General features: G+C 41.9%; 1 protein-coding gene across 1 annotated transcript in view; it reads right to left on the bottom strand.

The window, feature by feature from the left end:
• The window catches only part of Fshr (follicle stimulating hormone receptor), a 179,618-nt gene extending 159,446 nt beyond the window's left edge, over positions 1-20,172 (bottom strand). The window contains exon 1 of the mRNA XM_037197963.1: positions 19,924-20,172. Within this exon, the coding sequence (XP_037053858.1) occupies positions 19,924-20,081 (158 nt within the window). The 5' untranslated portion in view covers positions 20,082-20,172. The remainder of the gene's footprint in view (positions 1-19,923) is intronic.
• Positions 20,173-24,199: the final 4,027 nt, after the last annotated feature.

The raw sequence follows: 24,199 nt of genomic DNA, 5'->3' as shown, positions 1-24,199 counted from the left end.
CTCTAAGACTCTGGACAGCATGAGCTAGTAGATTCCAACGAGGCAGAACTGCAGGGAATTGAGACATGCGAAATCTGGATATTCTAAAAAGTTAAGTTCAGGAGACTGGAAAAGTTTACAATTTCAAGTAAAAAGAATTTCTTTGGTTTATCCATTTCCTTCGCCCCTTGATATTTTCTTTTGTAATAAATCATACATTCTTAAGTTGCCACGCTATAAACTCCTCTTCCACTGCCCATGATGTCTTCAAAAGTTTAAGGGAAACATCTTCTAGTTTTTGTCACTGGCTTCACATCCTGGTTGCTCCTCTTGGGTGAGTCAGTTACTTGAATGTATCATGCCTCAGTTTCTTCAGCTGAAAACAAGGTTGAGAGTCCTGTCCTATGGGTCACTATGAGGACTCAGGATGAAAGGGTGAAGTACTTGGAGCTGAGCTTGACACACAGTGTGTTCCAGTACTATTGAGAACAATGAGTTGCTTGCATTACTAGGTCCTTAGTCTCAGCTTGCTATGGGATATCATTCTGTATGCTGTCAATATGTGTTGCTCTGATTGGTTGATAAATAAAAAGCTGATTGGTCAGTAGCCAGGCAGGAAGTACAGGTGGGGTGAGCAGACAAGGAGAATTCTGGGAAGAGGAAGGGCTGAGTCAGGAGTCACCAGCCAGACACAGAGGAAGCAAGATGACAGGGCAGAACTGAGAAAAGGTACCAAGCCACATGGCTAAACATAGATAATAATTATGGGTTAATTTAAGTGTAAGAGCTCTTCAGTAATGAACCTGAGCTAATGGCCGAGCAGTTATAAATAATATTAAGGCTCTGAGTGATTATTTTATAAGTGGCTGTGGGTCTGTGGGGGCCAGGAAAGACCCAAGAAACATTCGACCTACATCAGCTAGCTCTTGATTTCCGGCCTGCCCTTAACCAAGTCACTTAAAATCAGTTTCCACAAGGTCCTAGAAGTCTGACACCCTGGCCATTCCAACTTCTGGCCTTGATTATATGGTGAATAGACAACACTCTGGCCTTCCGTCTTGGTTATGTTTTCATTTCTGTGATAAAACTCCATGACCAAAAGCAACTTACAGAAGGAAGAGTTTGCTTTGGCTTATGATTCCAGAGGAAACATCAATAAGGGCAGGAAAAGGCATGGCAGCAGGTTGGAACAGCTGTCCAGCCACATCTTACACAGGAAGTCGAGAAAGCAGCTTGGAAGTGGGGCAAACCTGTAAATTCCCAAAGCCCACCCAGCACCCATGGATGGACTTCCCTCAGCATGGCCCAGCATCCCAAAAGTCCTATAACCCCCTCAAACAGTGTCACCAACTGGGGAGCAAGTGTTCAAATATCTGAATCTACAGGGAACATTTCTCATTCAGACCACTCCACCTTCCTTCTATGCTCACAGTGGATACCTGTCAGTTCATAAACACACACTTAAAATTCACTTTAGTGCCATCCAATTCATTATAACTCATCAATTCACTGTGAGTTGTTAATTATACTCATTCAGAATAATCTCCTGTGATTTCAGACTTGTATAGCATTTGGCATTCCTCAGACAAATAGAAGGGAGGTGTGGGGATCTTCGTCTCTGAGGCTCTTCCAAATCTGAACACATTCTGCCATTGTACATCTTTTTTAGTGGAGACAAAAAGACACTGTCCCCTTGGGGACTTAAAGGGCTCTTTCTTTAAATCACGAAGAAAAGAATGTTTAGCTAGTTGCTGGAAAATTCACTTGTAGTAACTAAGTGGTCTAATTATTCTGTCCTTGAGGGGGGAGTTCCTGAATGCTGGCAAGCCTTCCCTGGAGGATGCAGCAGACAAGCTACTCAACTTTGGTGAAAACAAGGTTCAAACAACAGCGGAATAAACAAAAACACCAATTATGATTCCAGGGAGGTAGACAGTCTTTTCTGTTTAGTCAAAAGTAATTGATTTCCCCTGGAGTGTCACTTATACCATAATGATTATTGGAAGGGAGAGAACTTAACAGCCTGACACAGACATAAAATGAGATGGGCGGCAGATCGTAGCTGATGTGGATGGCCTGCTTGGAGGCAGATCTGGAGAAAGACAATAAATGGAGGCAGGGTATTTACAGTATTTTTCTTTATATTTATTTCTTACGTCAGTATATTTGTTTTGAACTTTGGAAAAGGTTTTAAAAACAACTTTTAATTATGTGTTATATGTGTTTGTGTATACACACAAATGTAGATGCTTCTGGGGTCCAGAGGCTTTAGATTCCCTGAAAAGAGAGTTACGGGCAGTTGTGAGTTGGCAATATGGGTACCAGAAACTGAACTTGGGTCTTCTTCAAAAATGGTATAAGGTCTTAACTGCTGAGCAATCTCTCTAGTCATTGATATTCTTTTTTCTATGCTAATTCTTCAATTTATTATTCTATTCTTTGTTTAAGCAAAAAGAAGAGGCAAGAGTAGACAAACAAAATAATAAATTCAAGTTAATTTGGGGGAAATTTTCTATATCTAATTGAGGTTGATTTTGTAAAAGACTGATTAACTCAATGCTGAAAACTCAAAGGTTTATCTGGAAGTATTCTTTATTTCAGAAACTTGTGGTCTCACATTTAAATTTTTAGGCACAGTATAATCTCAGTCAGTTTCTATAGGTGGTTGAAATATGAATGAAAACATTTTTCTATATTGAAAGATATATGTTGACTCCAGTCAGCTGCAAACTTAGGCAGGGCCTAGCTTATTGTAAGTTTAGTCATAGAGATTAAAAAAAGTTATCACATTGTTATATTACTCTGAATATTATCTTTGTTCTTTCTACCTAAACCTCTGAAAACTTAAAAGAGAAGCACATTCCATCCTGCTGGGCAATCTTTAAAGATATGGGATGAAAATGCTTCAGTTTCTTCAATCTCCACCACAAGTCTGGGCAAGAGAGCAGGAGCTAGACTGAAGCAGCAAGCACAGGGCCTACATGGATCTACACCAGGTCCTCTGCATATATGTTATAGCTAGTAGTTTAGCCTTTTTATGGGACTCCTGACTATGAGAAAGAGTGGATCTTCAACTCTATTGCCTGCTCTTGGGACTCTTTTCCTCCTGTTGGGTTGCCATGTCCAACTTTGATATGAAAGTTTTTGCTTCATATTATTATATTTTATTTTGCCATGTTTTGTTATTATCACTTAGAGGCCTTTCCCTCTTTTCCCCCAGTTTTTCGAGACAGGGTTTCTCTGTGTAGTTTTGCAGCCTATCCTGGAACTTACTTTGTAGCCCAGGCTGGCCTCGAACTCACAGAGATCTGCCTGCCTCTGCCTCCTGAGTGCTGGGATTAAAGACATGCGCCACCACTACCCGGTCTCTCCTTTTCCTTTGTAATGAGTGAAAGAAAGGAAGTAGATCCAGAGGGGAGGAAAAGTGGGGAGAAGCTCGGAGGAGTAGAGGGAGGAGAAATTATAATCAGGATGCAGTGTATGAGAAAAGAATCTATTTTCAATTAAAAAAAGAGGAAAGAGTTTCTCCACAGCAAGGAAACAATTAAAATTGAAATGCTGCTTTTATTCAAAATTTTAAATATGACATTTGAAAACAGCATATCTAAAGAAAAAGTATGCTTTAAAATGCTTTCTTATTCATGAATAATCAATCATATTTTACAAATACACAGAAGATATGATAAATATATCTTCTGACATCTGTATGCATGTTTGTTTAATAATCAGAATCCATATCACTATTTGTGCATCTGTTATGTTATGTGTGATATCTCTGCTTGCATGCATATAAATATGTATATATATTTGAATATAAATGCTTTCCTGTGCTAGTAGAATGAAAAACTAAAGAGTGAGTAAAACAATGGATATATGTCCAGAATTATTGAAAACTAGGAATGCATATGGAAACATTAAAGTAAAAAAGTGGGATTAATAACTTGATTGTAATAATGTTTTATTTCCCTCTGGCTTGCCCAACTGCTCTTTTGTACAAAGGCTCAGCAGGAATGCCAAGGATGATTGATCTTGGTTCCTTACTGATTTGCTTTCTGTCAAAACACACATTTCCTTTGCTTTATTGGTTGGAAACATAGTAGTAGGGTTGACCTCAAGTATGACAATGCAAGGAGACTAGCTGGTCTACCTCATGGTGAAACCTAAGAAAATTATTAAGGTAACAACAAACCATTTGGGGTCTCTGGAAATGACCCTAATGGTAAGAATTAAGTGAGAAAATATATCTTCAAAACTTTATGAAACACACACACACACACACACACACACACACACACACACACACACACACGGTATTTAAACCAAGCTCACTGCTTCTCTCCCCTCCCTACCTCAGAGAGGCAGAGTTTAGATTCTGTCTAGTGTAGCAAGTATCTTAACAGGTCTTACTAATAAAATCAAACCTGATGCCAGTTATTGGGGTGAATGTTGGAAGACCAGAGAAGCAGAACAAGCCACAATCACCTCATCTTGCCAATTCCTCAGTTGATCCTGTTTCCTCAGACTTGAAGCCTGTGTGTCCTCATCTGAATGGATCTCAGCTGAACTGCTGCTCAAAAGCCTAAAAGCTTAACCAGGCCTAGTTCCTGGTCTTCACGCCTTATATACCTTTCTGCCTCCTGCCATTACTTCCAGGGATTAAGGCATGAGTCACCATGCCTGGCTGTTACCAGTGTGGCCTTGAACTCACAGAGATCCGGATGGATTTCTGCCTCCCAAATAATAGGATTAAAGGCATGTGTGCCACCATTTTCTGGTCTCTATGTCTATCTAGTGGCTGTTCTGTTCTCTGACCCCAGATAAGTTTATTAGGATGCACAAAATATCGGGGGATATGATATCACCACAGTCTAGCTCTGTCTAGTTCCAAGCTGAAGCTTCAGGACTTTAGCATTTCTCATCATACTGCCAACTCCCTGTTGCTGAGGCTATGTGGGGCAACTTTCACTCAATTATATCTTGGGTATGACCCGGAACTAGTGAGACCTTGACAGCCTGGACCACTTCATGAGGCAGTGTTCTATGCCAGCAGAGTCAGGGTAAGGAAATCTCAGGACATTACCTTCCATGGTACACTCAGCTCAAAGAATGGCGGACTCAGAGAGAATCTCAGGTAGACTCATGCACTTTTCAAATTCTAATGTAGGCTGATAGATTTTGCAGGAGGCAGTTGGAATACAATTGCAAAGCAATTGGAAGGAGCCATTCTGGGTTCTAAACAAATATTCATCTCTGACCTCTGAAATGACTTCTTGGAAGGAGCCATGCTTGAAAGAATTTGTTTGTAGAGGAATTCACTTCCCAGAGGATTGTTGGAAATATTCAGTCTGTCTACCATTAGTGAAATTTAACAGCTTAAATGAACCTTGAAATTACTATTAAGTGACAGATGCAAGCATCGAAGGAGTCCACGTGATTCTACTTGCCTGAGAGTCCAGAGTAGAGAAACCAATAGAGACATAAGCTGGATTAGTGTGCGCTGAGAGTGAGTAGAATGGCTGGTATCACCTTTGGAAGTGATAAAAATGCTTTAGGATCTGGAGAAGGGAGTTAGTGGAACAACCACTGACTGGGATGGGAAGTCTCTGGTCCTGGGATTGATCCTCAGCACCGCAAAGTGAAACCAAAATCTTACGCTCATTACCACGGTCATTGTTGTGTATACCTGTTAACTGGGTAAGCAGTATGCAGTCATCTCAAAGCTTTCTTTAAAAAAAAAATCAGGCAAAAGTGAAGGAGAATCGCAATGGAATGCTAAGGAATGCTATTAGTCATAGTATCAGTAAGTTATTTCTTGATTTGGGGAGGTGAAGAGTACAGGTTACAGCAGGAGACTGTTTTGTGGAGAAAGGAAGGTGTGTTTCATCTACACTAGGCCCTCCACAGAAGTTTGGGTATAGCACACTCAAAGATTTTGGCTTTGGGAATAGAGGATCCATGTACATGATGCCTGCAGTGACCTGCCTGGCCTCAGCTAAGTCATCTCATTGCATGGGACTTTATTTTTCAGTCTTATAACAAGGGAAGGGAAGTTGTACCTGCAATGTCAACTTCATCTAATGAAAAATACAAAGTAGGTTTGCAAAGTAAAAGACTTGTTCCATACAGAATTTAAAAAAGGATTTTGGATGTTGGGCATAGCAAAACCTGTAACTCTGGTATTCAGGAGAACCGTGACAAGTTTGAGACCATCCTGTACTATGCTGAGAGTCCTAAGCAAGTGTCTGGTAGAGTCAGAGACCCTGTCACAAGAAATAAACAATTTGAAACAAAACAAAAAGAAGGTAGGGAGAATGGATCCACTGCCTGCTTTGTATTGTAACCACCTTCCCATTTCCCTTTTCCCCGCCTTAAAAACTCTCACTTTTACGGTCCCCCTCTAGTTCCATGACCTAAATACATCTGTGCAGGTGTGTGTGTGTGTGTGTGTGTATGCACACGCACACACACACACACACACACACACACACACACACACATTCAACCAACTAGTATTTCATGACTAGCTTCTATGACAGGCATGGTCCCAGCTAACAAGGGTTAATTGTACCTATTAATAAAATTCACTGTGGCATTTATACACATGTGTAGAGAGTGCATTGATAAAATTCAACTCCCTTTATCTGGCTTGACATCCTTCCTGTCTCTTTTTGAAATTAATCTTTAAGTTAGTATATAAAAATATAGAGCAATGGATTTCATCATGGCATTTGCAGACACAGGTTGTTCTTATTGATTCTCCCTTTATTCTTCCATTTTGTTTCATGGCCTCCTCAGGATGGTCTCTTTCCAGTTTCCCAATAATGTTTTCAGTCACAAATAGTTCACTCTTGCCCTATCTTCCTCCTCAAGATGTTTTATTCCTCTCTCATGGTCTCGTTTCTAGTGTCATGACCTACACCATATATATCTAGCTGTCTGTCCACCTATACCTATCATCTATCTACTTACATATGTACATAGATATATACATAACTGCATATCTATAAATTGAAGTCTAGGATATGCACCTAAGATTAGAAAATGGTATTTTTTGAGTCTATCTTATTTTGCTTAACAGTATGATTTCCATTTCCATCCATTTCCCAGCACTTGATGTTGTTTTTCTTTATGAATGAACAAAATTTCATTGTGAAGATGCACCGATGTTTCTTTAGCCATTCATATGTGGATGGACATCTGGTCAGATGCTCCATCTTTGCTATTGTGAATAGTGAAGCAGTAAACATGGATGTACAAGGATCTTTGTAGTAGGAGTTTGAGCTCTTTGGTATACCCAGATGGTATAGTTGGGTCATGTGGTAGTTCCACTTTTAGTTTTTTGAGAAACCTCCATACTGATTTCCATAGTGGCTGCCATCAATTTACATCACCACCTACATACTACCTTTCTCAACCCCTCAGTTCCTCTGAGGACATATGGAAGCTCATTTGGCCAAGCATATTCTTGGTTAACTACGTAACTATCACAACTTCTTCAAGTGTTGTTCTATGAACCACTTAAGAGTTATTTGAGTTGGACTTCCTTTGAGAGTCCTAGTTTATTATGTGCATGTGAATGCCTAGAATCGGAGGCATAGCCTGCAGCATTTTCAAAACCAACGTGATTTTTAGAAAAACTTCAATACATTTAATTCCTATAGAATGTCTGCTGAAACTAGGGTTGTGAGGAGCACACTTTGAAAACCGATAAAGAGTTGGGCATTAGCAGGTTGTGATCATACATGACTGCAATCCCAGCACTTGGAAGGTTGAAGCAGAGAAGTCCCAAGGAGATGCAGAGGGAGCATGCTGGAGGACAGCTAAAGCCAAGAGCCACATGCCAATATGTAGACTAATAGAAATGGGTCAATTTAAGTTGTAAGAGCTAGTTGGTAATAAGCCTGAACTGTCAGCCGAGCATTTAAAATTATTAAGTCTCTGTGTTAGTTATTTGGGAACTGGCGGGTGAGAAAGAAAAGTCTGCCCAAAGGAGTCCACGAGGGCCTTGGGCTAAGGACGTTAGCGCACTCCCTTTCTGCTTGTTCATCTTGAGACTCCAGTGAGGGATCCAAGTGAAGGTGGTCCAGGCTTTCGGTGGGTATCCCATGCCTGGGGCTCCACGAAGCAGCCGAGCACGGCACAAACATTCTGAATGTGTGTACTATGTAATGCTGTAGATGGGCTCACCCCAGAGAACGCAGATGCCTGATGGCTGAGAGGGCCAAGAATAAAGACTGTGCGCTCCAGCATCTGAGGCGGGGCCGGAGTACACAACTTGGCAGGGATGATGAAGGCTTGGCCTGAGATGTAAGGGAAACTCTAGCATGGAGTGAGTCAAAGAGGTCTGGAGTCAAAAGCAAATAGCGCTCCTAACCGGTGACTAGCTCTGCGGAGTCTCCCGGGGCTTTGTAACCTGAGGGCAGAGAGGGGTCCCTGTATCTGTTCCTTGAGTTTCAAGGCAATCCTCTGACTCTCAACTTTGAGTTTCGATCTGAAAACTAATTTGGCCACAGAATTAAAACGTACTGAGAATGAAGAGAAATTCGCCAGCCCCGTGACAAGAAGGGTTTTCAGTGGAAACATGAAGAGGGAGCCAGATTGAGGTAACTGAATAATGAATGGGGATTCCAGGGTGGGGATGAGATGTTAAACAAACCATTTGTTTTCTCATGAAACCCCACTGAGGAGACAGGGGAATTTTATCCTCAAGTATCGAGCTACAAGGTTGTAGAAAGAAGAGCAACAGAACAATAGTGTGGTACAGTTGGTGAACAGGATGCCCGGACCACTGCTGTGGGGCTCCTGGGGGCTGGCTAGTGCTGCAGAACCTCAGCCCCACCCCAAGGTTGCACAATTAGAGCTGAGCCCTTTCACACCTTCCCTTGTTTGGGGGCTTCTGCAGACCTGGCAAACTTCGCATAATGGTCTCTTGAACCAATGGGATTTGCAATGCATAGTCCCCGTACCCTGCAGTTTCTTGGTAACTCAGGGAAGAGGTAGAAATAATGTGAGTTGGATAAAGATTGGCAGAGTTTAAGAAGCCAGGTGTGGTAGCACACACCTTTAATCTCAGCCTAAAGGATCAGAGGTAGGCGGCTCGGTGAGTCTGAGGCCAGCCTGTTCTACACAGTGAGTTCCAAGTCAGCCAGAGCTACATAGTGAGCTCATGTCTAAAATTCCCGAATCCCTGCCCGGGGCAGTGAGAGATTGGGGGAGACAGCTAGACACATCATTCAGACTATTAGGCAAGAACCCTTATCCACATCAGCAAAATATCAAAGATTTATTTATCCATGTATTGTGTGTGTGTGTGTGTGTGTGTGTGTGTGTGTGTGTGTATGTGTGTGTTTAGTACTAAGGGTTGAACCAGAGTTTCCTCAATATTAGGAAAGTACTCTGCCACTGAGCTGTATAATCCAATTGTTTAATTAAGAAAGAAACCAAGACTGAATCTCTCTATGTCACCCAGGGTGGCAATCCTGTTTCAGCCTCCAGTGTACCTGGAATTATGGGTACATGCCAGCAGTACAGGTGCTGAAGACATAGTCTTTAGGGATCATAAATAGAATTTGTGGATTTATGGCTGCTAGGCACCAGTTATGAATGCAGATGCTAAGTTACCCTCCCACAGTCCTTACTCATCCTTCAGAATGCTGACAGTAAGGGTTTCACCTTACTGAAGACGTCTGGAAGATTCTCTCCAGGGAACCTGACCTGCCTGAGGCTGAGTCTAAACCCAAGATTTGATGATCTCTCAACTTAATGACCCAGATGGGTCTTCCGCTGAGATTATTACAGATCCCCCCACTGTTGTTCTCTCTCCAGAATCTTCCCCGAGAGAGCTGCTCCCGAGAGCCACTCCGTAGGTCTCCTATCTGGCTATCAGAACTGTTTGTTCTTCTTCCACTCGTCTCTAGTACTTGTTTGGGGGAATGAAATGCCTTTCTAAGACTGTGTGTTCTTCTTGAAGGAGCTCCGTCACTTCTCATGCTCAGGGGTGTGATAAGCAGCATGGCCACTACAGGCCGGATTCCAGATGACTCCTCAGCTGTCCATCAAAATACTCCTAGTTTTTTTTGTTGCTGTCTCAATTGTCTAACTTAAATCAATGTTTCTTGTTGCATGATTTGCTCCCTTTCCCAGTATGCAGACTTAGAGCAATGCCTCACTGTATCCACAAAGGGTTTCCTCCCCTGGTCAAAAGTCAGCATTAGCAGGCATATGGGAGTGGCTGTGGATACAGCTCATGCTCTGGCCTGAAGATGGAAAGTGCTTGTTTTGTTGTGCATTTTCTTTTCTTTTCCAGTCTAAAGCTAATCCAGCTATACAAAAGTGTTTAAAACTGAGAAGAAAGAGAAGTTCCCCATGCATTAAGGGTACGCAGTGTCCCTTTGCAGCACTCCTTTATATTTTGAAGGTATATTGCTTTCGGAGGCCTATGAACTCTGTTAGGCAAGTTCAGTGCCACTACCAGCTCTGAAAAGAATGCATCCATATGTAGTGGTGGTGGTGGTGGTGGTGGTGGTGGTGGTGGTGGTGGTAGAGGTGGTGGTGGTGATGATGGTGGTGGTGGTGATGATGGTGGTGGTGATAGTGATGATGGTGGAGGTGGTGGTGGAGGTGGTGGAGGTGATGATGGTGGTGGTGGTGGTGGAGGTGGTGGTGGTAGTGGTAGAGGTGGAGGTGATGATGATGGAGGTGGTGGAGGTGGTGGTGGTGGTGGTAAAGGTGGAGGTGATGATGATGGAGGTGGTGGGTGGTGGAGGTGGTGATGGTGGAGGTGGTGGTGGTGGAGGTGGTGGTGGTGGAGGTGGTGGAGGTGGTGGTGGTGGAGGTGGTGGTGGTGGAGGTGGTGGAGGTGGTGATGGTGGAGGTGGTGGTGGTGGAGGTGGTGGAGGTGGTGGAGGTGGTGATGGTGGAGGTGGTGGTGGTGGTGGAGGTGGTGGTGGTGGAGGTGGTGGTGGTGGAGGTGGTGGTGGTGGAGGTGGTGGTGGTGGAGGTGATGGTGGTGGTGATGATGGTGGAGGTGGTGGTGGTAGTGGTGGAGGTGGTGATGATGGTGGAGGTGGTGGTGGAGGCGGTAGAGCAGATCTCTCATACATAGTCCACAGACAGGCAAACTTTTCCCAACAGACATATAGTAGCATTTAGGAACACAGTGGCTTTGGAGGAAAATATGACTTTGGAAAAGGAAATGCAATGGCCCACTCTCCTCTCCTTGCTGCTCCTCCCGAGTTTTGTGTCAGTCTGTCTCTCTCATCCAAGCTTGGGGGCTCCAATCCTGTGATTTTCATAATTTAAAAGCTTAAAGTCAAATGTAATTGATATCTGAACACATGCCAGTTAAGTCCTACCATTGATGCTGGTGTTCATTTGTTATTATATTTTATTTCTTGCCTGTGTTCTCCTTTTCATTATAAAACACAGTAAACATTCTCCAGCCTTGTACACAGTGATCCTTTGAGAAGTGGCTGTAGACAGCTTCTGAAATCAGCCTTGGCTGGGGGCGGGGAGGGCAGTGTCAGTAAGAAAGATGTCGACAGGCTGATGTCCCTCTTCTTTAGCTTTCTTTCTGTGCTAGGCAACAGCCCTGTTCTCGCTGAGTTTCACCGGGATCCATTTCTTCTAGTTTTCATGGTCTGTCATTTCCCATTACATAAAGCAACATTCAATAAATCATAAAGTTCATGGTTTCCACAATGATTATTCTAAGGGGGGTTTTGACTGTCGCGGGCAAGAATGAAGAAAACTGTTATTGTTGTTACTTGTTTTGTTTTTTTTAACTTCATGGGAGAGGGGACACCACTTCTGATTGTTTTCCCAAGTGGCGAGTGTCTCACACACATATAACCCACAAATACTTGCTGTTAAAGAACATGTGAAAAATGAGCCTCTTTCTTGTGGTCTTAAAATTGAATAATATTGGAGTAGAAGAGTATATTTAGATGAGGAAAAATAACTGTGTTTGGGTGGGGACATAGAAGATACATCTGGGGGCTAGAGAAGAAAAAATAGTGTGGGCATCACAGGGCTGAGGTCAGAAAAGACGAGAGGACACAGGAGTGTTGACTTGCGTCCAACACATGTCTGGCTTTTTGCCCTGAATCTGAGAGCTGAATCACAGAGAGTAAATAAGTCAGGGCAAGAGTTAAGTACAGGGATTCAAGAGACGAGGGGTCAGAAGGCTCAGAGAGTTACTGTCAGACTGAGTATAAGGCAAGTACAGGCCACACCGTCTTCTAGGGATGCGATCTTGTCTTTGGAGCCAAATCTCACAGACTTTCACAGAGGTGACAGAGTGGTGGAAGCCACTCCTGACAGTCTGGAACCCCAGACTGTCACCCTTCTGTGGCAGGAGTTTCTCTTTCCTATGCTATCTTACTCCAAGAGGGCATTAGGGGAAGGCCACGCTCAGCAAAGTTCAGCCTCTGTTTTGTTTTTTTTTTTTTTTAAAGATTAATTTATTTTTATGTATACATGTGCTTGCTTGAGTTTATTTTTATTTATTTATTTTTTTTCTGGAGCTGAGGACCAAACCCAGGGCCTTGCGCTTGCTAGGCAAGTGCTCTACCACTGAGCTAAGTCCCCAACCCCTTCAGTCTCTGTTTATTTAGGCACAAAGCCACTGTTAGAACTGAGATACTTAGCAAAATCTTGTTCAACATCCCTGTCAACCTGTACCGACAATCTAGGTATCTGTGTGGGGATTCTCCACACTGCTTTTCACATGACAAAACTCTGTGAAGCCCAAGGGAATCCTCACCTACGGGGTCCAACAAGTAGAATTATTACTCAGCTTTTGGAATCTGAGGCCTAAGAAACTCCCATTGGTTTTGGCAAGTTTGGTGCCTGGATGGAATTTGTAAAATGAAAGCATTTCAGAACTGAAGGAAACTCAGAGTCAATCTGCATCAGTCTCCCAGCAATCTACTTAGGAATTTTCTCCAGGGTGTCCTCAATCGGTTGATCCTTTTACTTCATTGATGTTTAATGGACCTTATGGGGGTCTCTATTTCTGTGGAGATTTTTCATCAAGTATGGCATTATGGAGATGTTGTACATTTCTCAAAACTGCTGAAACAGGACTCAGTGTGAGGGCTTTATGTTGCTGTTTGTTGAAAAAGATTTTGGAGAACAGATAAAAGAGAATGAACTCAAATCACTCCTAATACTAAAAAGTATAATTGAGTTCAAGTTCCATGGTAAGGCTCAGTTGGTTTATTAGAAAAAAAAAGTGTGTGTGTGTGTGTGTGTGTGTGTGTGTGTGTGTATTCTTTGAAGAGTTACAGATCAGTGGCATATTCCATACGAAAGAACAAGGTAATGGTATGTCCAGGTCAGAGGCAGAAAGCATGCTTTCAGATATTTCAGGGAGAGGTCAGATCAGAAACAAACATCCAAATCTCATTATAATCATATCCTAGGCAATTAAAAATAATTACTCTCTTTCCTAGTTGACCTTGTGGGGATATATTAGCTAGAATCTAGTCTAAATAAAACACAGTTGGAGAGTCTAAATCTAACAGCTAAAAGAAAAATATCCATTCAACTTTAGTGACTTCATAAACCAATTAAGTGGTTTGGAGAAGGATAATCAAAAGTGAAATGAATTTCCCATCTTCTGGCATATGTCCTTTTGCTACGATGTAGGCTTCTTCAATGGACTACTTGTTTGAGGAAGGGAAGCAGATACCTCTAGGGAAAGCAGTGGCATTTTATCCTCACGCAGCAAGTGAAGTTCTGTGCTATCAAACCCCTACTCTTCAGTTGCTGATAATGACTCTGTAAATTACAGCTCTTAGCCAATTCTCAGGGTAGAGTTCATCTTCTGCTTTAAAAGATTTTTTTCCCTAGGAATGTAATTTCTACTTGTTCAAGGTGCTGTATTCTATAGCTATTCCTTTAGTCATTTCCCCCTGATTCTTCTGTAGGGAATACAAACCTCTCCTGCAGCCCAATTAAATTCCAAACGCTGGCCATAGACAATTTTTGCTAAAGTAGGTACAGGGGTTTTTGTTAGGAGAAAGGATTGTCTATGCATTAGCATGAACACAGAACAACTTGTTTCCTTTAAAGGAGCATCTAAATAAGGCAGGGCAGGGGGGTGATCCTGCCCTGGGCACCCAGAGCAGTCTGCACAGAGAGTTCTTGGTTTTTTGGTAATCAGATAGAGCTACAATTAAAGAATATCTAAGAAATAATATTACAAGGTTTGAGATCTGGTCTTATTTGGCAACATTTCTGCCTGGTTGAAAGTGATTTTGTTTAGGCAATTTCTTTCATCTTTTCAATATTCATGGGTATAGAGAGGCAGACACTGTTAACGTAAGTCAAAAGAATTGAACGACGTATCTAGTATACAGAATATTCCACTTTTAACTCAGGCAACTTGTTTTGCTGTTTCTGAATAAATTAACGGATTCAAGAGTGATATAAGGCATTTTTGTAAAACAAACACATAAAAAAACCAAGGAAACAGGAACAGCCTCAAATGCTATCCTAGTTCACTGCAGGAGAGAGCAATAATCATCCTTTATAGAAATCTCTTCCTCAATACCGAGGAGCAGAGCAAATAAACAGATGTAATTCTGCCTGATTTATTAAATCATTTGTTCAACACATAATTGAAGACCTGGAATGCACATTGCATTGAACCAGGCGCAATGAGTAACACAAGGGAAATTTTCACTGCAGCTGAAGAAATAAGATACACATGAAAAATTAAATGCAAAGCAAGATTAAGTGTGAAATGAGCTGCACCCGGGTTCAGATGAAGGGAAGATTAAATAAAGAGTGAGTAGCAGCAGATGACTTCATGAAAGACACAAACTTCGAGTGTGGCCATGTTAACTAGTGTGCATAGCAAGAGGCCAAGAAGAAGATGTTAAGGACAACTGAAGAGTCAATATAAAGACGGAGAGGTAGGGATGCAGTTTGAGGGAACCCCTACAGTCTGTGAAGTACTCTCATCCACCAGAAGGTGGGGAGCTATAAGTCTGAAAGGGAAGCTATTGAGCCATTGGATTATTTTTGAACTCGGGCCTCATAACATGGTGACGGTGGCGTTTTGCAGAGAAAATGGAATGACAATTGAGCAGCTTGGTTTGGGGAAAGGAGAAGGTTTTATTAGAGGGGGTAAACGAGGAAACAGAAAAGCCAGACTTTGGAGAGCTATTCCTTCAATCAAAGGGTAAAGACAATGAGGATGGAAAGAGGACGCTTGCTGTGAGCAACAAGAAGTTAGTTTGCAAAATGATAAACTAGTTTGAAACTTCCATGGTGGTAAGAGGTAATGACTGTTTTCCACATGCTTACAGTCTATGGATTAGAGTCACCTTGTTTATAAGAGCAGACAGCCTTCAACTGCTGCTTCTTGGGCACAACGCAATGAAAACCCACTGCAGGTTTCATCTCTATTAGTACTGAGTCAGGAGCCAGGAGTCCTGCTTATGGTTCACACTTAAGGAGTTCTTTCTGGCACTGGCAGTTGAATAGATGAACTTTTCCCAACATATCTTTTATGGAATCCTAACCCCCAAGCATGCTCCCATGGGAGAAAAAAAAGCTCCATAATTGTGTTTGAAACATTAAGAATTATTTCACTTGGAGATCACAACTCATTGGCATGGCGAAGGCATCCCTCTGCACAGAACACCGAAATGCCCCTCAGAGCTAAGACTAAGTCAGAAAAACCTGTTCCTAACTGAAAAATAACCTAGGGCTGTGGGGTACGGAGAACAAGCTAAGCCAGGCAGTCATACAAGGAATCTAAGGCCAAGAAAGAGAATAAAAATTAAAGAGATAATTAGAGAATTCGAAGTCAATGCTAGTCAAGTGAGTTTGCAACCAGTTACGGGATACTGTGAGGAGAGGGTTTAATCCAGTCAGCTTACAGTGGAATCCAGTTCGACATCCCCTAAGCCAGGAATGGTGCCAGTGAACTGCCTTTAACTAAAAGTCATCTGACTGTGCTGAAGAAAAAGAAATGATTGTATCTATAGTGTCTCCTAGATTTAAAATCTTGGATCTAGAATAAGTGTTTATTCTTTTCCCCAGGAATTTCATCTCCAGGAAGAATGAAGGATGATCAGAGACTTTTCTGGATTCAATGGCTGCCTCCAGCTGAAGCGAATTCTGAGATAAGGCAGAAATCACAGCTGCTTTCATGGTGATCAGAATGAACCTGCTTTCTGAGGGCTTGGCAAATACTGACAGGCTGCAGAAACACTGTTTTTTTTTTTTTTTCACTCAGTGTTTGAAGGTGAAGTGCTGCCCCACTGGAATGTGATCACTCCCAAGCAACAGGGAGGTTACAGACTAGCTATAAAAATCGATCAGTTTTCCAATGCGTTCTCATTCCTTTCTACTGACTTGATCTTCAGGAGAGCCTTGTGCATGAAAGTGGCTTTTGTCTAATATTTTACACTTGCTAACATCACCAGTATTACCAAGAACAGCCCCGGAGACAAGCTGCTGTTTGTTACTGGCATTGTCTCATTTAGTCCCCACAGCGATTCCGTGAGGTAGGCACACACTGTCATTTCCTTCATCCAGCCGGGAGCACAGATGATAGAGTAAGAAGATATTTGCACAGCTCTGGTTTAAACTTGGGTCTTTCAGTGTGGAGACACTAATATTCTATCCTTGTCAGGATCAGTTAGAAGATGATCCTGTAACTCTGGCTCTGCGTGGCCCCAACTCCTGGCTCTCCCTGCCTAGTTTAGTGCTCTCTCTGCGGTGACATGCTTCAAGTTCCTAGACCACTTATATTCAATTTATTCTCTCAACTCAGAAGAAACTCTCAGTCAAAGCAAGAGTGGGTGGCAGACAACCTAGATTGGGCCAAATCGGCTATCATACAACCAAAGTAACACTTTTGTGATTTTGCTTTTTCAAAGACCATGAACTATAAATCTTTTTCACGCCCCACATTTTTTTTTACACATTTGGGAAAAAAATCAAAAGATTTTTGTATTGTCAAGATGATATAAAATTTAAATTTCAGCATGGGCACAAAAAGTTTTGTGAGGGCAAACCATTTCCTTCATTTACCTGCTGTCTCTGTCTGCTTTTACACCACCACACTTGAGTTGAATAGCGCAAAAGAGACTAAATGACCCATACAGCTGGCCCCTAGTCCAGACTCTAAGAACAGCATATTGGTATTTTTTCCCCAGAAGAACAGAAAGTCTACATTTCCCACACAATGCAGCAGAGATACAAAAGCAGACTTAGATTTGGTTCTTCTCAATGTCACAGAGGAGCAGCATTGAGGCTTTTGCAAAAACAACTGTGCTACCCTTGAACTTGCATTGTGAATTTTTAGTGAAGCCCTACATCTAAGGCATAAAGCACACAGCAGGAGCCATTTGGAAGACAGAATCCACTTGCTTGTCCATGGACCTTCTGAGTTCTGTTCATACAAGCACATGCATATTTTAGGGTATAGTCATCTTTGGTAACAGTGGCACATACGTGAAATGAAGTGGAACTGCTGCAAACCTGGAGGACCACAGGTGTTTTCCTCCAGGTGAGCAGTGCAGCTTTTCTTGTTGTTGGGTCAAGCCATCGTCGTCAGTGAATCTCAGCTGGTTGACCCAGCCTTCCCCGACATGACAGTCCCTGACGTCATTACCCCAACTCAGAACACTACCGCCAGGTGAAAGAGAAATTCCAGGCAGAGCCCACAATTTCACCTCTTTTGTCAAATTTCCAGTTTACCCTAAGTCTATCCTTATAAGGATATTTAAAAACAAAACAAAACAAAAAAAAAAACCCAAAAACCAATTGTTCGTTCGCACAGAATGTCAGTTTTTGACACTTCATCTTCTTTTCTGCACACACACATACACACACACACACCTCAAATTATTGTTCTATTTTAGCTTCTTTTTCTCGGTGCCCTTTGGCAAGAAGATTGCTAACCTACTTAGTAGGTTGTGACTTAAGGCCTCCAGAGAGGATGGATCTTACCACAGTTCCAAGAGCTTCCAAACAACCAGGCTCATTCCTTAGCGATGGGGGCAGGGAATGCCAACAGTCAGCATGCGTTTGTCTTGGCCCTTTCAATTTTATGCATTTCCTCTCTTGTGTACATGTAATTAGGGCTGACCAGAGTCAAGAGTATGAAGTTTGTTTCTGCTGTTCTGTCTAACATTCTCCCACTCTCTATAAAATTCCAACACCTCATGCTTTTTCCTCAGCCATGAAATGCTCTTGAAAAAGGATGTATTTTAGTTAGTTATACCTTAGTGTAAGAAAAAGAAGTCATATTGCTGGGCCCTCTGAATCATGCACACGTATTTTCCCCAGTCTCCCCTTTCTCCTTTCCTTTTTTCTTTCCTTTATTCTCATCCTTCATTCCTCCCTTTTTATTTTTCTTGTTATCCAACATTTTCAATGCAGAAGGGGAAAAAAGTCCCTCTTCTTAGGAAGAAATTACAGCCAGAAGACATCGAGGCATGGGAGGGGGTCTGGAGGGCCGTGGAATACTACTGACTCATCAATTAAATCTATAGGGGATGTTTCCTTCAAAACTCGGATGCCACTGCTTGGCCCACGGGGGCACAGGGAGGCAGTAGAGGAGACCCAGAGAGAGGGGACTCAGTGTGGATCTCAGGAAAGGATCTATGCCGCATGTCACAGTCACCCAAGCGAGTGTTAAAATCACTTTAGAAGTAGGAAGTCGTGGTTCAGGGAAGGTAAGCGCCTGAAGCCTGACCTGCAGATAACTTTCGGGGCTAAGGGCGCGTTGACCTGCCCTGTTTTAGAGTGACCTCATGCACCAGACTGTCTGTGCACAGCACATCCTTCAGTGTAATCAAGACAGCTGCCTCATCTGGGCAGGGTAGCCAAAACACAGAGCCGGGCAATGTTTTCTTTTCTCCCAGTCACTGCTTCTGCACAGTTGCTGTAGACTCGAGAGGTCACCCGAGAGGGCTGAGTTCCAAACATTATCCTAGAGAGATAATCTGAGAGTCGCAGTCCTGGCTTGGAGTGAAAAACCTGAGGTGGTTCGCTATCTGAGCCGTGCTTGCGGTTCTCAGTACCTGGGCAATCACAGAGCCCGGGGCTGGGGCTCCAGGAAAGAACGCACTGAGTGGGTGCGTGCGATCCTCTGTTTCATATGCTCTGGCTCCTTCTCAACAGGCTGAGAGAGTTTGGAAATTTCTTTAGTGTGTGGTCACTGGATTCCCCATTGCAAAGCAAAGAGAGAGAGGTTGAGATATCTGTCCCAGTTCTTGCCTAGTTCTAGGCAAATGTCTACTTCCTGTTTAAATACTTTTTATTTAATATTTAAATAAATTTTAATGAAATTTAATTTTAATTAATTCATATTTAAATGAAATTTAAATGAATTTTAGCAAAGAATCCAGACTTGGCATCACTTTCCCTGTTGTTTATTATTCTGTTTTCTCTCTCCCTTTCAGCGGTTCCTCTTTTCTTCACACTCTTTCCACACGTCTCAAGCTTCCCTTTCTCCACTAAGAACAACCCTGGAACCCCAGAACTCCGGAACTACCTGCTGCTGTCTCCAAAGCCGCAAGCTTGGGCACCCTTGCCTTGAGATCCACGGTGTGTGTACAGCTGGCCTCGGCTAGCTCTTCTTGCCTCCAGGTGAAGGTCTCCCAATTCTACTTTCCTTTCCTTTTTACCTTTCCTGCATCTGGAGGGAGTGTGGAGCCCTAGAGTAAATGTGTCCCCCAAACTACTCCCCTTTGGTTTCCACACTGGCCTTCCCTGACAAATGCCAGTATAAACTCTCACCAAGTCGCCTTGGACAGCCACAGGACAGAAGCGTCTGTCTGGGGGAGTTTGTTTTACTGTAGCTTTTGGTCGGGACAGAACTAGTTCAGCCCGGCAGATATCAGTCTACTAGGAAAATAATAATAGTTCTCTGCGCACAAATGGCAGCCGCACAGCTGTCCCCGCGGTGATACTCACAGTTCCACGGCGATCCGGGGGAGGTCGGACGGAATCTCGGTCACCTTGCTGTCTTGGCAGAGGAGGACCCTGTTCGAGCAATAGCACAGCCAGTGGTGACATCCTGTCCCCGAGCCCAGGAACGCCAGCAAGGAGACGAGGAGCAAGGCCATGCTCATCTATCCATCCACCTGTTTTCTCCCTGCAGGGGCGGTGAAAACCTCCACGGATTTCGCAAGCTCCTCCAACACTGCTGGACAAGAGAGATCTGTCCGGAGGTCAGGCAAAGTCACATGACCCACCAAGGGATGCTTTTTTTTTTTTTTTTTAAATTATTTTTTGTTTTGTCACTTCCAGGCAAGTAAAATTAATGTGTGTCAGTAGTGATTTCTGAAGCAACTTAAGCTTATTGTTCAAGACTTTAGTTTCTATTCCTCGACCCAAGAATGACAGCAAATGGAAACTTGGTGCACATTTGGAGTGATTCACATTGTTTTTCTGCACAAGGGGTCCTTGCTGGCCACCACTCTCTTCTCTTCTGTGACATAATTGGCCCTCATCCTAAAGGACATCCATAAGACACATCTCTAAGAAGGGACAGGCACGAGGGGGACTGGAGCTATCTTCAGTATTTGGCATCACAGTGTTCCTGTGACCACCCTGACACAAACCATGCATCTGGACTCTGGCCATCGATGCTCTTTCTTACTTGACTAACAACCTGAACTAGCATTATGCAGACTTTGGGGAGGCAGGTTAGGAAGCATCAGGCCTCTGCAGGTGGGAGACACTGGTGACAGACAGTTCTCTTCAGAGACAACTTACCTTGTGACCTCAGGCATGGGCTACCTCTTACAAGGCTATGGAAAATGTCACGGTGTCCACCAGTTATGCCTAGTCTTTCTGGCTTCTCGTCTTTCCTTTCCAGACTCTGAAAACCTGTCCTTCCTTTGTGGGCCGCCGGCACCAATAAATTTATTGAGTCTATATTTTTAATTTTAGGTGTTCCTTGTGGGTGATACCCTTGATATTTGCAGTGGCATTTTCAAGCTCAGTAATTAGGGGTTTGTGGAATATTTGGCAAGAGTGAAGTGGCTTTCTACTTTCAACAAAAAGCATACACGTCTCTAAGATCATGCCTACAACTTACTACCTGCTAAAATTACCTTCAATACTGTGGTTGTATGTATCAAGCTTTGTCTCATGAAAATGGTTACACACACACACACACACACACACACACACACACACACACACACACATCCTCTCCTTCCTTCTATCTTCATTCCCTGACTTACAATGAATGAATTAGATCACTTTCAGGTGTACCCATGCATGGGATGATAAAGGGTGGGTGTGATCTGGCTTCCAGCTGAACGGCTCTAATTTTGTGATGGGACGTTGTAGCAGTATCAATATGGACCCTGTACTATGAACAATTTTGACTAAGAAGAATAGTTAAAAGAGTTCACTCGGTAACTCATCCAATTATCATCTTTCAGATGTAGAAGACAGTTCTGTCAATGAAGGCTTGTGTTTCAACTATGTCCAATAACTTCAATGACAAGAAATAGTATTTGTCACATCTCACCTGTTCCACTGGCCAGCAACCTCTGCTTAGACTTTTAGAGTGTCCAGTTGTGACCAAATCAGTCTTTGTATAGTGAACTGAAATGCTGTTAAAATTGAAATTTGATTTAAAATTCCACTTTGTAGTGGCAATGTATAAATAATAGTGTAATAAAATAAATACTTTATCATGCATGGCAAGAAACAGTGTGAGGTGAAGACGCAGAGATGTCAGACTCTGCTGTATTTAGTTGATGGAGCCCTTCTTATCGGTTCTTGACAAACCTAATGCACGGAGGTGCCGTTAATCTGAATTTTGAGCTTGTCATTTACTTTATTTATAAAAGTTAATGTTGTCACTAAAAGTCTGTCATTTAACTTTTGCTCTTTTGGGGGTTTATAGGAACCCTGTGAGTAGTTCTTGTGCTATGTGACATTTTGCACTACTTCACATTGCAAAGAGTCAGCTGTGTAGTTAGGCATGTCTCAAGTCATAAAAATAGTCTCCTAGGTTTTATTGTTTTTGAAAAAGTTTCATACTTTTTCCTCTATAGCTTTTAGCCTTTGACTTATCTGGCTTCAATAATTGTGCATGATGAGAGGCAGAGGCTCAGTTTCAGTTTTGATTTAATGGCATAATATTTTATCACACAAATCACCAACGGTGCTAGGGATTTTTATCGAATAGACTCTTTCCTAATTTATAAAGCTATCTTCTCATGTCTCGAGTAACTTTTGTGTGGGTCTGTGTGTCCTGGTTCATCTATACTGTTAAAATTAGCATTCTACAATGTCTTCATTACTCAAAATTTAAAGTAAGCCTTAATAAATCATAAGAAACACTTCTAACTTAGTTCTTACAGGAGAATTTGGCCTAATTTTATCTTTATGAAAGAATTTTAGAATTAATTTATTTGACTACTTGAAAAAGAACTCTTATAAAATTTTATTAGAAATTACGTTGATTGGCATTTTCACAGAATTACTTTCCTATCTAGGAATATGATGTATACTCCATGTTCTTAAAGGATTTCTTTCATGTTAATTCCATAAAATGTTGCTGTTTTCCACAGTCTTAATATTTTAAGCTTATTTCTATTATGATACTAATATTCAAATCATGTTTCTCTCTTTAAAAAAAAACACAAAATGAAGGTCAGAAAAGACCAATAAAATGAAAAAAAAATGTCATAGCAAAATAAAACTTCATTTATGTTGGCCAACTACTCCTGGTCATGGACCTGCTCTGGAATGTGATTGACATACACAGTGACACTGGACTGGAGGACAGTATTGCCAGTGAGTGTCAATTATAAATCCTATGGTGCCTTTTTTACTATAGCTCTGTAATACAACTTGAAATCTGGGTTAATGATACCCCCCAGCAGTACTTTTATTATTCAGGATTGATTTAGCTAACCTGTTTTTTTGTGTTTCCATATGAAGTTGAAGATTGATTTTTCAATGTTGGAATTTTGATGGGAATTGCATTGAACCTGTAGATTGTTTTGGGTGGGATGGTCTTTTTCACAGTATGAATACATGAGCATGAGGGATCTTTCCATCTTCTGTAGTGGTTTCAATTCCTTTCTTCAATGTCTTTAAGTTTTTGTTAAGCAATTCTTTCATTTTTCTTGGTTAGGGTTATCTCAAGATTTCTTTTAGGCTATTATGAAAGGTGCTGTTTCTCTGATTTCTTTCTCCACATTTGTCATTTCTCTATAGGAAGGCTACTGATTTTTGTATTAATTTTGTATCCTGTTTTATCAGTGATAGGAGTTTCTTTGTGAAATCTTTAGGTTCTTTCATGTATAAAATCACAATATTTGCAAGTAAAGATACCTTGATTTCTTCCTTTCCAATTTGTATCCTCTTGGTCCCCTTCAGCTGTCTTGTTGATTTAGGTAAGACTTCAAGTACTATATTGAATATGTAAGAAGAGAGTGGACAACTTTGTCTTGTTCCTGATTTTAGTGGAATTGCTTGTGCTCATTTACCTGGAATACCTTTTTTGATCTGTTTACTCTAACATGATGCCTATCCTTCATGGTGAGATGTGTTTCTTAGATGCAGAAGAAAGATGGCTCATGTTTTCTATTTTAATTTGTCAGTCTGTGACTTTTCAGGGGTGGGAATTGAGACCATTAACATTGGGATAATAATGAGCAGTGTTACTTATTCTTGTTATTTTGCTGTTGTGTGGGTTCTCTCATTTTTCAATGAACTTTTCTTGAATAATTTATTTCTTCTTGTGTCATCTTGAGTGTAGTTAACTTCTTTACAATGAAGTTTTCCTTCAAGTGCCTTCTGTATAGCTGGATTGGTAGGTAGAAAATTACTCAAATTTGGTTTTTGTTATAGAATGTTCTCTTCTCCTCCTCCTCCTTCTCCTCCTCCTCCTCCTTCTCATCCTCCTTCATCAATTGTGATTGATAGTTTTGCTCAGTATAGTAGTCTGAGCTGGCATCTGTGGTCTCTCATTGTTTATAGAGCATTCTTCCAGGCCCTCCTGGCTCCCAGAGTTGTCACTGGGAAGAAAGGTGTTATTCTAATGGACCTGCCTTCCTAAGTGGCTTAGTCTTCTCCTCCTGCAGCTTTAACTGTCCTTTTTCATTCCATACATTTAGTGTTTTGATTGTTATGCATCCTGGGAACTTCCTTTTCTGATCCTGTCTCTTTGGTGCTCTGTATGCTTCTTGTACCTTGACAGGCATCTCTTTCTTTAGGT

This window comes from Peromyscus leucopus, chromosome 22 (genome assembly GCF_004664715.2).
Source record: "Peromyscus leucopus breed LL Stock chromosome 22, UCI_PerLeu_2.1, whole genome shotgun sequence".
Lineage (NCBI taxonomy): Eukaryota > Metazoa > Chordata > Mammalia > Rodentia > Cricetidae > Peromyscus > Peromyscus leucopus.
The sequence above is the reverse complement of the archived record's forward strand: the minus strand, read 5'-3'. Positions and strand labels throughout refer to the sequence as shown.